General features: G+C 50.4%; 1 protein-coding gene across 3 annotated transcripts in view; it reads left to right on the top strand.

Annotated features, from left to right (window-relative positions):
- The first annotated feature begins 3,232 nt into the window (after window positions 1-3,232).
- Window positions 3,233-12,791, top strand: part of RXRG (retinoid X receptor gamma) — a 40,123-nt gene continuing 30,564 nt past the window's right edge. For 2 of the 3 annotated variants that reach the window (XM_074597290.1, XM_074597291.1), the window contains exon 1: window positions 6,117-6,261. Coding sequence is in view for 1 of the 3 variants with exons in the window: in XM_074597289.1 (XP_074453390.1) it covers window positions 3,267-3,363 (97 nt within the window). In the remaining 2 variants the exon portion in view is untranslated. Of the gene's footprint in view, window positions 3,364-6,116; window positions 6,262-12,791 lie in introns of those variants that run through there. The other variant, XM_074597289.1, reaches the window with a different exon arrangement.

Raw genomic sequence — 12,791 nt, 5'->3', positions numbered from 1 at the left:
TAGTTCATGCAGGTTTTTGAATGAAGAGGAAGTGTCGATGTCAGGTCTCTGGTTTGGCTGATTGCCTGTCATGCCGTGGAAATCTGTACTGGTCTCATACCTGGGCTAGAAGAGCATTTGTTTGATGCTGGACCAGAAATAACAAATCATCCCAACTCTGGTCCATTCTTTGGGCAACAGGTTTGGTCTAGTTCAGGTCTTCGTGGCCAGCAGCGCTCTGCCAGGCTTGTGCTCAACCTGCCTGCTGCGAGATGAGCTTCTAAATGGCATGAAACAAGGCAAAGCTGATCTCATTTTGCAGCAGCCTGGGTGCATCACGATACACCTCTGGTACAGAGCTCTCTGTTTTCCTTTTCCCTGCTACATGGTGTCCCCATATGCTGCAGACTGTGAGAAGGAAGGGGGTGTACGAGGTGCATCATGCCCCAGAAGGGGGATGGAGCTCTGGTCTAGGATATCCCTGTGGAAACCGAAAGGATGCAAGTTCAAAATAAATAAAAGGAGGTGATTCTTCACTCTTCATTCACCTGTCCTGGAGATTGCCCTCCCAGCAGCTCCCTCTCTGCCCCAGGGAGACACAGGGGAAATCCTGGGGTCAGTTCTGTCTTGGGGTAAGGGGCAGTTTCTGAAATGGGCTGCTCCCAGACTCTTAGGAGCTTTATAGGCCAAACCCAACATCTTAAAACTTCACCTGAAAACAAATTGGCAATCAGGCTTAATGAACACACTCCCAGGAAGCTTTGCAAGTCGCTTTTATTGCGACTCTGACTATAAAGGTCTACAGCCTCTCATTTGATAAACAGACAACACCAATTTTTTTCCTCCTAACAAGGTTTCCTTAGAAATGGATTCACTGCTGAATCCTGAGTCTGCCTGGCATATTCCGGGGGACATCTGGCGTAAATTCTTCATTATTAAATTACATTAGTTGCAGCAATAATCATTCACATGGGATTATTACATCCAAGCTTGTCTCATTGCCTTTATCCTTTCACACATTGTCTTTCCTGGTTCCCCTTCAAAGGGCTGTTGTGAGTCTGTGTCGGAGCAAGAAATTAACTCGTTAGTAATTTATGCATCATTTCCTCCAGGCACATGTATTTAGGGCAAGATCAATAAAATATAATAAGGAAGCGGGTGTGTATTGTCACTGTGGGGCTGAAATAATTCCTTTGGTATCACTGTAAATCCTTCCCTCACATATGAAAGCTTGCAGTCCTGTCCATCATTAGCTTATTTTGCTGGCCTGTATCAACAGGACGTTGATTCGGCTCCTTTGTGTGCTTGCAGAGTTCACGTCCTGCGACTTCTGTGCGCAGCTGCGCAAAGTGCTCTGAGCAGAGGTTAAAGAGTTTGAAAGAGCAGCGTTTCGTAGCCTTTCTTCTGGCTCCCGTCGTGTAATTAAAGCCGTGCCACCTAACACCGCAGATTTGTTTCTGGAGTGGCTCCACACTCTGGCATCTGCTGCGATATGTTAGGTCTGGGAAAGGGAAAGGGACAGCAAGAGGGATCCAAGCATCACAGCTCAGGGCACAGAAAGCTTGCTGTCTTTGGGAACTGGGGAGGCAAACCTGAGTGGATCTGAAAGGTCAGTGGCAAGTCCGAGAGGATCTGGAGTCCCTGACTAGTGGGGGGCAGCCCTTCCTGGGTAAAAATGAGGAGAAAAAAAAAAAAAAAAGGAGGAGTTTGGATTCATTGTACCCACGGCAGTGTAAGGATGTCAGAGGGGCAATGCCTGTAGGGAGAAGGGACAGCAGACAGAGCACGCTGGCTTTCTATGGCTCCTAAAGAGGGTCAGAACTGATGCCACAGGGTGTCTTATATTTCCATGTCTATTTTCTCACCTCCTGGCTCCAATCCAGACTACCCTGCAGGGTTTCAGCTCCATAAGAACTTGAATTTTTGGGGAATTTGTCGCAATTTCAGATTAAGAATTTCCTGAAAGTGCAAGCAAAGTCAAACCAGCAATTCAGCACCCTTGCTAGCTCTGCCTGCCTGGATTCGCTGTGGCTGTTTCTCCTGTGGGAGATATCCCAGAGGTTCGCACTGATGTGGAAGGAGCTGTGGGGCCCACCTTGGCTTTAGCAACTCTCTGTCTGCTGATCTGAGGGGATTACAGCAATGCGCAGGCTCCAATTTCTGAAAGTCTCTGGAAGGAGAAGTCTTGAGATCACGCTGCACTCTGGGACCTGTATGTTTTCTTGCTGTAACGTGGAGAAATCTAGGAGAGGGAGGTGGTTAAAACCCCCTGGCAGGTCTGACTCACGTCCCAGAGGAATATTCTTTGTGGGGTTGTGCTGGGCCGGGCAGCACACAGTGTACGGGATGAGGCAGCGAAGTCGGAGCAATCCTGCCCTCCCCAACCCTGGCGATGTTGACACAGCCTGAAGGGGAGCGCAGGGGAGATGAGATCCCGAGATTATCAGTGCAGACTGAGGAGAGGAATGTTGTTTGCTTGTAGCTCCTCCACCAGGACTGGCAAAATCCAAATACAGGGGGAAGATGCAGGGGGACGCCCATGCAAGGTTTGAGAGTATAAAAGACATAAGCAGGCTCAGGGACAAAGCCAGGGGCTTTAACTTCAGCACAAGAAAAACTGGTCACAGCACAGGCTGGTTGTCTTCTGAAAACATTCTGGAGACAAGGGTCTGTCCAGGTCACTTGCAAGCAGCTAGTGACGCCACCCAGGAATGCGTACAGGACATTCCTCCCTTGTCACCTGCCCCCACGGTCCTCAGACAGCTTTGGTGAGTCAATGGCCAGCTACGCCTGGTCCCCCCTGGAGTCCAGTGGTGATGTGGCTAGCACTACCACCCTCTCGATGGCAAAGTTTGTTATCAGATAGAGTGGGTAGGCCTGCAGATGAGAGAAAAAAGACCAACTGGCAGAGAGGAGGAGGAAAGCAGAACCGAGACAGATGCTCAGACAGGATGGCAGTTGTTTGCTTGTTTTTATTCCTTCAGGAAATCACCTCCAGGAGACATTTTCTCAGCAAAGCCACTTCAGACCAACTCCTTTGCATTGCAGGGCCTTTCCCAGGCAGCCCGTGCAGCCATCCCTCCCCCCGGCATTGCAACATCTCCTGCTTTCCAAAGAGACAGGAGCCCAAAGAGCAAACACCGGAAACCCCAGTCCCGGTCAAGGTCTGGGAGGTAAATTTGTAACTTAGGACAGATCGCGAGGATGCTGCTTTGTAATATGCAAACACTCCTTTCTTTTTCCAACAGCCCAGCGCAGCTGAGAGAGCTGATCCCAAACGTCCCTTCATGGTTGAGTCTACTGAAGAGACAGGACGCAGGTTGGAAATGCAGCCAGGCATGCAGGCTCCTTATTCCCTGGAGGCAGGCTCCTTCCCTCACTTCTGTAAGTCCTAGCCCTGACCCCACGTGAATTGGCTGTGCTGAGCAGCAGCCTGGGCAGCTGTGCAGAGGGGCGGCAGGACACCACTGTGGCCATTGCCAAGAGCCGCGGGGTTTGCCCAGCCTCATGGGCATGTTACTCCTATAGCAATAGGTGCCGACTGAACAGAGCCTTTATGGGAGTTTAATTCAGGCACAGGTTTTGGAAAGAAACCCTCGTAGCACTGTGCTGCACTCTCCGTTGCAGGAGGGAAGGCTCAGTTTAGGCACTGGGAAAAGCTGTTTAATGAGTGGTGGAGATGTGATGGGACAGATGGGCTGGGGAAGGAGGTGGCAGCTCTGTCCCTGAAGGTCTCTGGTCTGATTTGGGGCAGGAAGATGGGTGAGATGAACTTGCCATATCTCTTCCAGACCTGTTTTCTGTGAGTCTGTGCTTTCCTCCTGTAGCAGGAGGAAAGAAAAGTGGTCAGGGTGTGGAAGGGGATACTGTACTGACGGGTGAGGGCTGCAATGGCTTATATTAAAGGAGGTCTGGGGATCAGCTCATAAAGGTTAATAAAGGACGCGTGGAAGTTACATGTGAAGCTAGTCAAGAATTTTCCATGAGAATAATACTTTTGACAAAGTGATGTTTCTCCAGAACTGAAGCTCTCCCTGGATAAATATTAATTTTGTCAAATATATTATATGTGTGTGTGTGTGTATGTACAGAGTGAAAGAGAGAGAATTCCACTGGGAAAATGCTGTAATGGTCTAACTAATTCAGATCCCTTTGAACCTGGTTTGTGTTTTGACCTGACCCAATGTGTTTCACTACCTCTGCTGCATATGAGCTCTTTGCAATATAGGTATAACAATATTCTGACCAAAAGGAAGACGTTTACTTGCTTTTATATTTTTCCAAGTCACATAACATTTAAAACAGAAACTTCTCTTGCTGCTTTCTTAGTAAATATCTTCCATATCCGTATCAAGTTTAATTAGCATCAGCAGATACACTTTTTGTCTGATTCCTGTATATCAGGTAAACCAGTGGCATAACGCTGGAATTGATCCGGTCAGATGCAAAGTAACCTTTACACCAGGGGCCAAACCCTGGGAATCGAAACCCAGCTGTCTTGGGCAGATCAGAGGGCTGGGGGGACTGCAGAGAGGGCAGAGATTGCTCCCAAAAGGCCAAGAGCTGTTAACTGAGTGCAAACAGGCAGGCAGCACGCTGAGATGACAAGACGGCAGGCAGTAGATAGGCATTTGCTGGCGCTGGCTTGGGCTTGCAGTGAAGTTGCTTCCCCCTTTTCCCTGCCTCCCTTCCCTCGGCTGCACAGACCGTGGCTGTCCTTAGTGTGTGTTGGCAGCCTGTGGGGGACAGCGGGGCCTGTTAGCACCTACCATCGCTAAAGTCTGCCCCAAAGACATACTTGCTGGTGTCCGGGACTCACTGAGCTGGTGACAAGGGGCTGGCAAATCCCTCCTGCGGTCTGGGCTCAGACCACCTGTCAGGCAAACAAAGAGCCTGTGGGTTAAATCTTTCCCGAGGCAGGCTACGGGGAAGGAGACTTTGGCAAAAAGCAGGACTGAGAACCAGGACTCTAAAGTGCTCCCAGGGTGAAGGAAGTTTGAGTCAAATTCCATCAGTTTTGGAAGGTTCCCTGGCTTTTTACTGGGGTGATTCACTTTATGCATGAGAAACTGCCAGCAAATACTTGGATACTGACAGCTCTGTTTCCTACAGAAACCTGGACAAATAAGTGTGCATGTAAGTGAAGGACAGAGAGAAAATGATGTTCAAGTCTTAGAGATCTGAAAAGCTGATCTGGGTCATGAGAGACAGAAAGGCATCCATCCCACCAGCCTGCTCTCATCCCTCAGGATGAAGGAAGGCTGCACAAGAGCTCTGCTTGGTGCCTCCACCCCAGTCACAGTTTCAGGCTTAGTCCCCAGACTCAGTTGTCTGGAAGTGATCCACATGAGATCTGTCACCAGCTGCAGCCAACAGAGCCCAGAGTTGAAGTCTAGCATGTGCTGCCAAAACCAGCTTGCAGGTACCCACAGGTTAGCCCCTTCCGCTCTCCATCTGTCAATAAAGCGAGCATCCTTCCCATCCTGACTTTTCCCAGCTGACCTTTTTAAGCACTGTTGCAGCTTCTGCCCTATCTTCCCTTTGACAGCTCCAAAGATTCATTCCGAACTTTGCAGAGGCAATTTTACGGGAGGGATCAGCAGCAACCTTTCATGAGTGCGGAGCTACTCTACCTTTCTCTTTCTCCAAGACAAGCTCACGCGTGTCTGAAAACATTCACAGGGAGCCGGGAGACGCTGCCTTTACAATGGATGTGATGGTTCCCTTCAGACAGTGAGCTTGGAGCTGGCTTTTGCATGAGAAAGAAATTGCTATATTGAAGCCAGGGAGCTGGGAAATCACAGGTGACTGAAACAACAGGAGCAAACCCTACTGCAACTTTCATGTAACTCCAGTGACCTTCTAGGGAGAAGACTTCTATTGCTGGACCTACTCCTTACGGCAAAGGGTAAAGAGAGAGTAAAAGCCCTTTAATCAGCTGATGAGAAGGAGATTTCCTCTAGGCTAGACTTAGAGCGTTGTAGCAGGCATTTTTGCAGAGACAGCAGTAGAGGAAAGGGTGGGTATTCATTGCAGGTGTTTTGAGTCTCCCCTTGATCTGCTTCAGCTGAAAACCCCAGGTGGGCTTCCCAAGGCTTTTTTTTTTACCCAGAGGATGAGGCTAGAGGGTGGTTTGAAGTTAGAGGTCTCTTATCTTGCTGTGATTCTGCTTGGTTTCTCTTCTTGCTCCTGTTGCAGTAGCTTGCTGGGGTGATTCAGAAGTTGAGCTGAAAGCCTTTACCATGTGCCTTGTGTGATGCCTGGTTCTGCTTCAGTTTTCTCGTAAGTGCTTTTGTTGTGCTGAGCAATATCCTACTGCTGAGCAGCTGCTGCAGCCCTGGGGAGGGGTGCTGGGCTGCCCTTGGGAAACGGAGAGGATGGGGCAGCAGGGCATTATCTCAAGGCTTGTCCATGTGTGTGACAATGAGGGTAGAAAGGAAATCTCTGGGAAACTGCAATAATGCAATAAATGAGAGCAAAACTCAATGCGGCAGGATAGGGAGGTACAGAGTGGTGCAGTGGTGCATTGCTGTGCCCTGCAAGCAGCAATGTGTAAGGCCTTCTCCATCTGGGTGATATGAGCTGTCTGGAGTTGGTTTCTCTGTGCCCTCTCTTGTGGAGGAGCATCACATAGGCGTGAGTCTGAAAAAGCCACACAGCGGTGTGGTGGCTCTGACGTGCCAGGGTGCTAATGCCGGCTCTGTCCTTGACGTTAGTGGCTGCTGAGCACAGCTCTCGCCTCACATGGGCTCTGCTGCCCTGTGGGTTTTCTGCAAAGCTCCTGTTTGCTTTCCTGTTACAGCTTTTTAACAGGAAGCCTTTGACACGATTCTGGCAGAAATCGCTCTCGCCTTGGCTTGCCGCTTCTGAGCTTTCTCCAGAAATGTTGTTAGATCCTGAATGAGACATTTGGGGCCGGGTCTTGGATGGCCTGTTACCAGTGAGGGGTGTCAGAGGTGGCGGCTGCGGTGTGGGGAGGCCAGGCTGCCTCCATACCCAACTGGCAGAAGTCCTGCACTGTCTGGAGTTTTACAAGGGCTTTATCTGTATGTTTTGGCATAGTAATAACCATATTACTGTGGTTACATATATCTGTCTATTCCTAGAGTAAAGCTTCTGTTTTCAGTGCTTTGACTGGGGAAGAGAAGCATTGCATTGCAAATCTAGTCAGAGAAGCTGTGCTCAGAGACCGAGACTTGGGGGTGGATTCTCCCCTCGTTGGCACCAATCCTGCTGGGCTTGAGGGCACAAAGTCGAAGTGCACAAGGAATCTGGGTCTCCTTCTGAAAACAAACAAGATGTGAGTTTGCAGTCCCTTGGCACCCCAGGGAGTACGTGGTGCGTCTGCTGCAAACCCAGAGCAGATGCAATCGGCTGGGGAGTTTGGATATTTTGAGGTGCAGCCTCATTTCTTCCCCTGGGGTCTGTCTCCTGAGGATCCCCAGCTGAAACGAAGGCATCAGAGCAAAGATGCCTCAGGCTGGGTGCTGGAGGCCATGCTTGCTGGTCCTTGGCATAGGAGCCAGCAAGGTTACAGGAGGATACAGCAGTACTTTGGGAGGAAGGCTGCCTGGCCCTGGGGGCAGCGAAGGGGTTAAAGCCCAGCCGTTCTGCCCAATCAGTCTGGCTTGCCTGTAATAACCAATTAACGGAGTGTAATTGTGCAAATCCATATGTGGCAGTAATTACCAGGGAGATTAATGGATTCCTTCCTTTCTGAGTGGACCCCACCGCAGCTTGCCAGCGTCCCCCTGCCACCCGAAAGGACTCGGTGAGGGGGGGAAAGCAGGAGCCGCTCTTCCCTGGACACTCTGTGAAGAATCCGAGCGGACTTGGAGGCCCCATGGGGACTGCCCAGTGCTTGTTTAAATAACCCTTTTCATCTCCCTGCGTTTCCTTATATACAGCTCGCTGCTCCCTGGCTCGGACCCGGCCTTCCGAGGACAGTTCGTGCCCAGCCTGCAGGGGCCTGGGATACCGCGTCCCTGCCCTCCCCATTGTTCATTCATTCCCCGCTCCCCTCTTCCCTGTTTAGCCCTAATTGCTGCAGAATATCGTGTTTGTTTGCCCTCTTCTTTTGTAGCTTTGTTATTTTAGTTGCAATGGGTAATCCAGTAAACTGTTAAAGGCATACATGAGGCAAGGAGGAGATAGCAGGGCGCTTGGGGCAGGTTTTCAAGCCAGGCAATGGGGTTGCGTTTGGGGGATAGTGACTTGCAGGCAGGCTGGGCCCGCCACATCCTTTGGGATGAGTTTTCTTAGGGATATACAGCCACAGAAGCAAAGAGTGACCCTGGAGCAGGTGAATTACTCCCCCCTCCAAATGCTCTGAGTGGAGAAACAGGGCACTGAGCCCTACTGAGGGAGAAGGGGGTGCATTTGGGGACCTGTCCCCTGGCAGGTGACTACCCGGGCAGGACAGGCTCCTCCACAGTTGCACCTTGGGCACTTGAGATGCAAAACTGCCTGTCCCACTTGGCACCCCGGCCAGCCTTGCCTCCACATTGCCCACAAGGGTCTGAGCCCTGCTGACCCATGGTGCGGAGGGACCTCAGCCCTGTTTCTGTGCCGGGCGATGATCCCTGCCCCTGACAGACAGCTCGTGCAGAGAGTCAGCCTGTGGGATGGCTGATGTGCTGGTCAGGGAGCCATTCATCTCTGGCTGCATGTACAGGGCTTCAGGTGTCCCAGGGACAGCTGTTCCTTCTGCTCAGCTGGGGATGGGGCAGGTGGCTGGGGAGCCAAGTGCCTTTTCCTTTTTTTTTTTTTTTTTTTTCCCTCACCCCTGCATGTAGGCTGAGACTTGGACTTGGACTAGGCCAGAGCTACATGGGCTGGGTGAGAGCATCCTATGGGTGTAAAAAGCAGCAAGGTGGAGCCAGGTCCATCTTGCAAATGGTGGGCGCTTACAGGGGAGGCAGGAGCCGAGTGTGCTTGAGGAGCAGGCATCTCCCTCTAGCCTCTGCCCTGAACTGTTTGGCATCTTCCATCAGTGATAACCATGTGATACCAGGACTGGCTGCCCCCAAAATCTGTAGTGATGTCTGCACAGACATCCCTGGCTGGCCCTCACCTGGCTGTTCTCTGGCAGCCCTGACCCCATTCACTGCCACATACAAGGTGATGGATGGAAATGACCATTTTCTTGTTCCTGACCTGTAACAAAGTCCAGGAATGTGGCTGCTCTGAGGGAATCACTGTGCAAGGTACTGGGCAGAGACATGAGCAAGGCTTCCCTCCAAGGAGGGTTACAGATAACAGGGGAGGTTTTGGAAGACTCTTGCCTGGAGGTGATGGGGATGTACAGAAAGGTGCATCTTATCATCCTAGAGGACCAGGAGAGGTGGAAAGCCCTGACAGAGATGCTGCTTTTAGCTCTGCTTGCTTCAGTCCTGGGAGCCAGCCTGCACTGATAGCTCGGTTTCCATCCAGAAAGAGGCACCGGGGCAGCTCTTGGGTATTGCAAATGGGATGGTTTTGTTTGTCAGAGCTGTGTCCATTGGTGTCAGCTAAGGCCCTCGACTGTTTTAGCTCTTCCGTTTCACCTGACCAAGGGTTCATCAATACTCATCTTCCCTTGCTGCTGTGTCATTCTAGGTTAGAGGTTATGTGCACCAAAGCATGGCATGTAAATGTGTCTCCTGGGCCTGCTGTGCTTGCGGGAGCTTGTAGAAGCCTGTGTCTTAGGGGAGGAGCCTTTCTGGAAAGTTTTCCACCTGGCACAGGTGCCCAGGGGAATACAGAGAAGTAGTCAGAGCACTGAGGGGTGTGTTTTGCACAATTTCTGGGATGCTTGAAGAGTTGTGTCTTTGCTGTCCTGGATTTTAAGCTGCAGGATTTAGTGGATAGGAATGATTTGAAAGCCTCATTAATGAAATGAGCCAGGAGAGACTGATTTGTGTGGGTATGGATTGGCTCTTAAATGTCCAAAGTTCCCTGTGGGAACAACCCTTGGGCTGTACTGACTCCCAAACTGTGCTTGGGAACTATCTGATGGAAAGTAGCAGGGACTGTGTTTACATCCAGCGGGACAGACCCTGGGACCATGGCCTGGGGCTGGTGAATTTACTGGTATAGATTTAGCCTTTGGGGCTGTGCTGCTGATCTGAAATCTTAAGACCTGAAAAGGGACTGGGCTCCGGATTTTGCAACTGGGATATGTCTGGCGATCAGAGGAGACAGCTTTGTGTTGGAGAAGCTGCTCTGGGATCTTCAGGGCTTGCTTTAATAAGCTGACTTAAGTCAGTGCACATCAATGCAGTGGCGGTACTCGAGCACGTGTTGCTGTGCCCACAGCATCCCAGGTCCTTTCTCTGCTTCTGCTGTGCAGAGGCTGCTCCTTCTGCTCAGAGGCTCAAAGGACAGGGCCAAAACATGTGGCTGTGGGCAGGTGTTCACTTCTTTCTCTCTCTTTCTACTGGGAAGAGGTTGGGGGGCAGAGAGAAGATATTTGACAGTGCCAGAAAATGTCATTCCACATCCCTGAAAATTCTTCACATGCTGGCTCCTCACTGCTGTGCTGTCTTGGCTCTGTGTGGTGTGGTCTGTGCTTGTCTTGATCCAGGGCTGTTCCTTTCTTTGGGGCACCGGGAATTTTGTCATGCTCCCATGGCTTTAAATACCAGTGGATTTTCCATTTGGTACGGGGGAGCATGTGGCTTTTGAGAAGAGAGTATGTTTGAAAGGCAATGGAAGGCATTGATGAGGAAAGGGATGCTCACTGTGGCTGGTTCCTTACCTGCCCCTCAGCCACACAGGGAGGCGAAGCATTTTGAACAGTTTCTGCAGGGAAACATTGAGAGGAACCGATCTCATGGGAGAACGTTTTGGATGAGTTTCATGTTGTGTTTGTCTCCCTTCGGCTGCCACTGGAAGGTGAATCCCAGGGGAAAGGCAGCTGCTAGAACAGATGAGAGATGCGTGTATCTGTCTGGGCAAGGCAGAGATGGCTCAGTCCCCTGAATGTCAAACAGACCAGGCTGGCAGAGTCTTGAACTGATGTTGGTTGGATCTATAAAGAGATGATCACAAAATGAACCTGTTGGTTTTCTGTGATGTGGAAGTCTGTGTGGCTTAGGGGAGAGACCCAGACTGTCAAGAGTGGAGTTGTCTGAGCTACCAGTGGAGGTAGAGGTGAGGTCTTTGTGTACCAGTGAGGGCTAAGGTGAGGTCTTTGTATCACCCTTCTCCTTTCTCTTTTTGCTGCTGATTAATGAAGGGTATCTTTGGGCTTCAGCTCATCTGAAATGCATTTTGTGCCTCATGTGCTTGGGCAGCAAGACTTGGTTGTGCTTCATTTCTTCCAATTGCCATGCCTAGGCTGCGTCTCTGGATCTGGTGTTTGTGGAGAGGTTGCATAGGCATGTCTCTGCAGCATAGCATCAATCAGGGTGTGTCTCTGGGCAAAAATGTGGTCCGGTTTATTCTTTTGGGGGGAGGAGGGATGTTGTGCTGTTTGTTTTCTGTTTTTTTCCCTCCTCACTCAGAGGCGTTATAGGTGTGAGCTGGGGGCTTGCAGTGTCCAGGATGGCTGTCCAGGATCAGACCGTGTGGAGTAATGGAAACTTGTTCCAAGACTTGCTTGAAACTCAGTGGAGCTCAGAAGAGCCATGCCCAGGAAAATAATGTCATTGCAGAAACAGATGAGATCTTTGTGCATTAGAGGAGACAGCAAAGCATTGAGAAACCTGCCTCTCCCTCATTCGTGCAGACACACTTTTATTTTAGTGGTATTTGATTTCCTTCTCTGCTCTCAGGGGACCCAAAGGCCAGGCTGAAATTTAGTGAAAAAAGGTTGATTGAGCCAGTGACATCTGAAAAAGTGAAGCAGGGGTGGGATCCAGGTGAGCTGTCTGGATCCTGAGGAGCTGCAAGCTTCCTACAAGAGGGGCAGCGGCCCCACCATGGTTTATAGAAAATACCTCGTTGACTGGAGCAAGGACTAAACTGCAGAGACAGCTGGCTGAGAAGTGCTGACTGAAGCTGTGCCTTGGTGACATGGTGGATGTGGCTTGCGAGCCCTTGGTCCAGATCAAAAGCTCTCTGGCCACGTGATGCAAAGTGCTAATCTGGTGTAAATGCCTTCTCATTCTTCAGGTCTTATTAAATGATAGTAATGGGCCAACTTGATAAGGCAGGCTTTATCCTGGGTCAGATACCTTCGCTGACAGACAGCAGATCATATTGTAGATATAAAAGTGCAAGAGAGAACGGAGGGATTCAGTGAAATTCAGAGCCCTTGCTATGGCATTAATGTGACCATGTGCAGTCAGATCCTTGCACCTGATCCAGGCAATGCTCAGTGGAGAAACCCAGTGTGAGGAAGCTTGAAGCTGTGGCCCTGCTGGCTTGGAGAAAGCGTGGGTTAGAAATCCAAAGGTACATACAGATCTCTCCTCTCCCATGGTAGCATACAGAGGGGCCTGGGATGAGGTGCTTTGTGATAGATAACAACTTTCTGGGCTTTTGGGGCCTGGCTGCTGTGGCTGGGACCTTGGGGACCGAGCTGTGGCTGGTGATGGCTACTGTGCCTTCATGAAGGGTGCAAGCCCCTGATGTGAAGCTGTTCCTCTTGGACAACTACAAGCCTTCCTCCCCTTAGAAAGTTGCTACTTGGAGCAGAAATAACCCCTGTTACCTCGAACTCCAAGGTACCCATGTTTGCCTGTCTGGTATAAATAGACCATCCGAGGCAGCCAGATGTGATGGAGATTGACAGGTTGTCTCTGGAGTTTTGCACTTGCTGAAGCAGGAGGAAATGTAAAAGCATGAACGTGGGGATGCACAGAGTAAGAGTACCAAGCAAAGCCCCC

The sequence above is a fragment of the Larus michahellis genome, chromosome 8 (assembly GCF_964199755.1).
Source record: "Larus michahellis chromosome 8, bLarMic1.1, whole genome shotgun sequence".
NCBI lineage: Eukaryota > Metazoa > Chordata > Aves > Charadriiformes > Laridae > Larus > Larus michahellis.
Note: the sequence above shows the minus strand (reverse complement) of the source record. Positions and strands in the feature narration are given on the sequence as shown.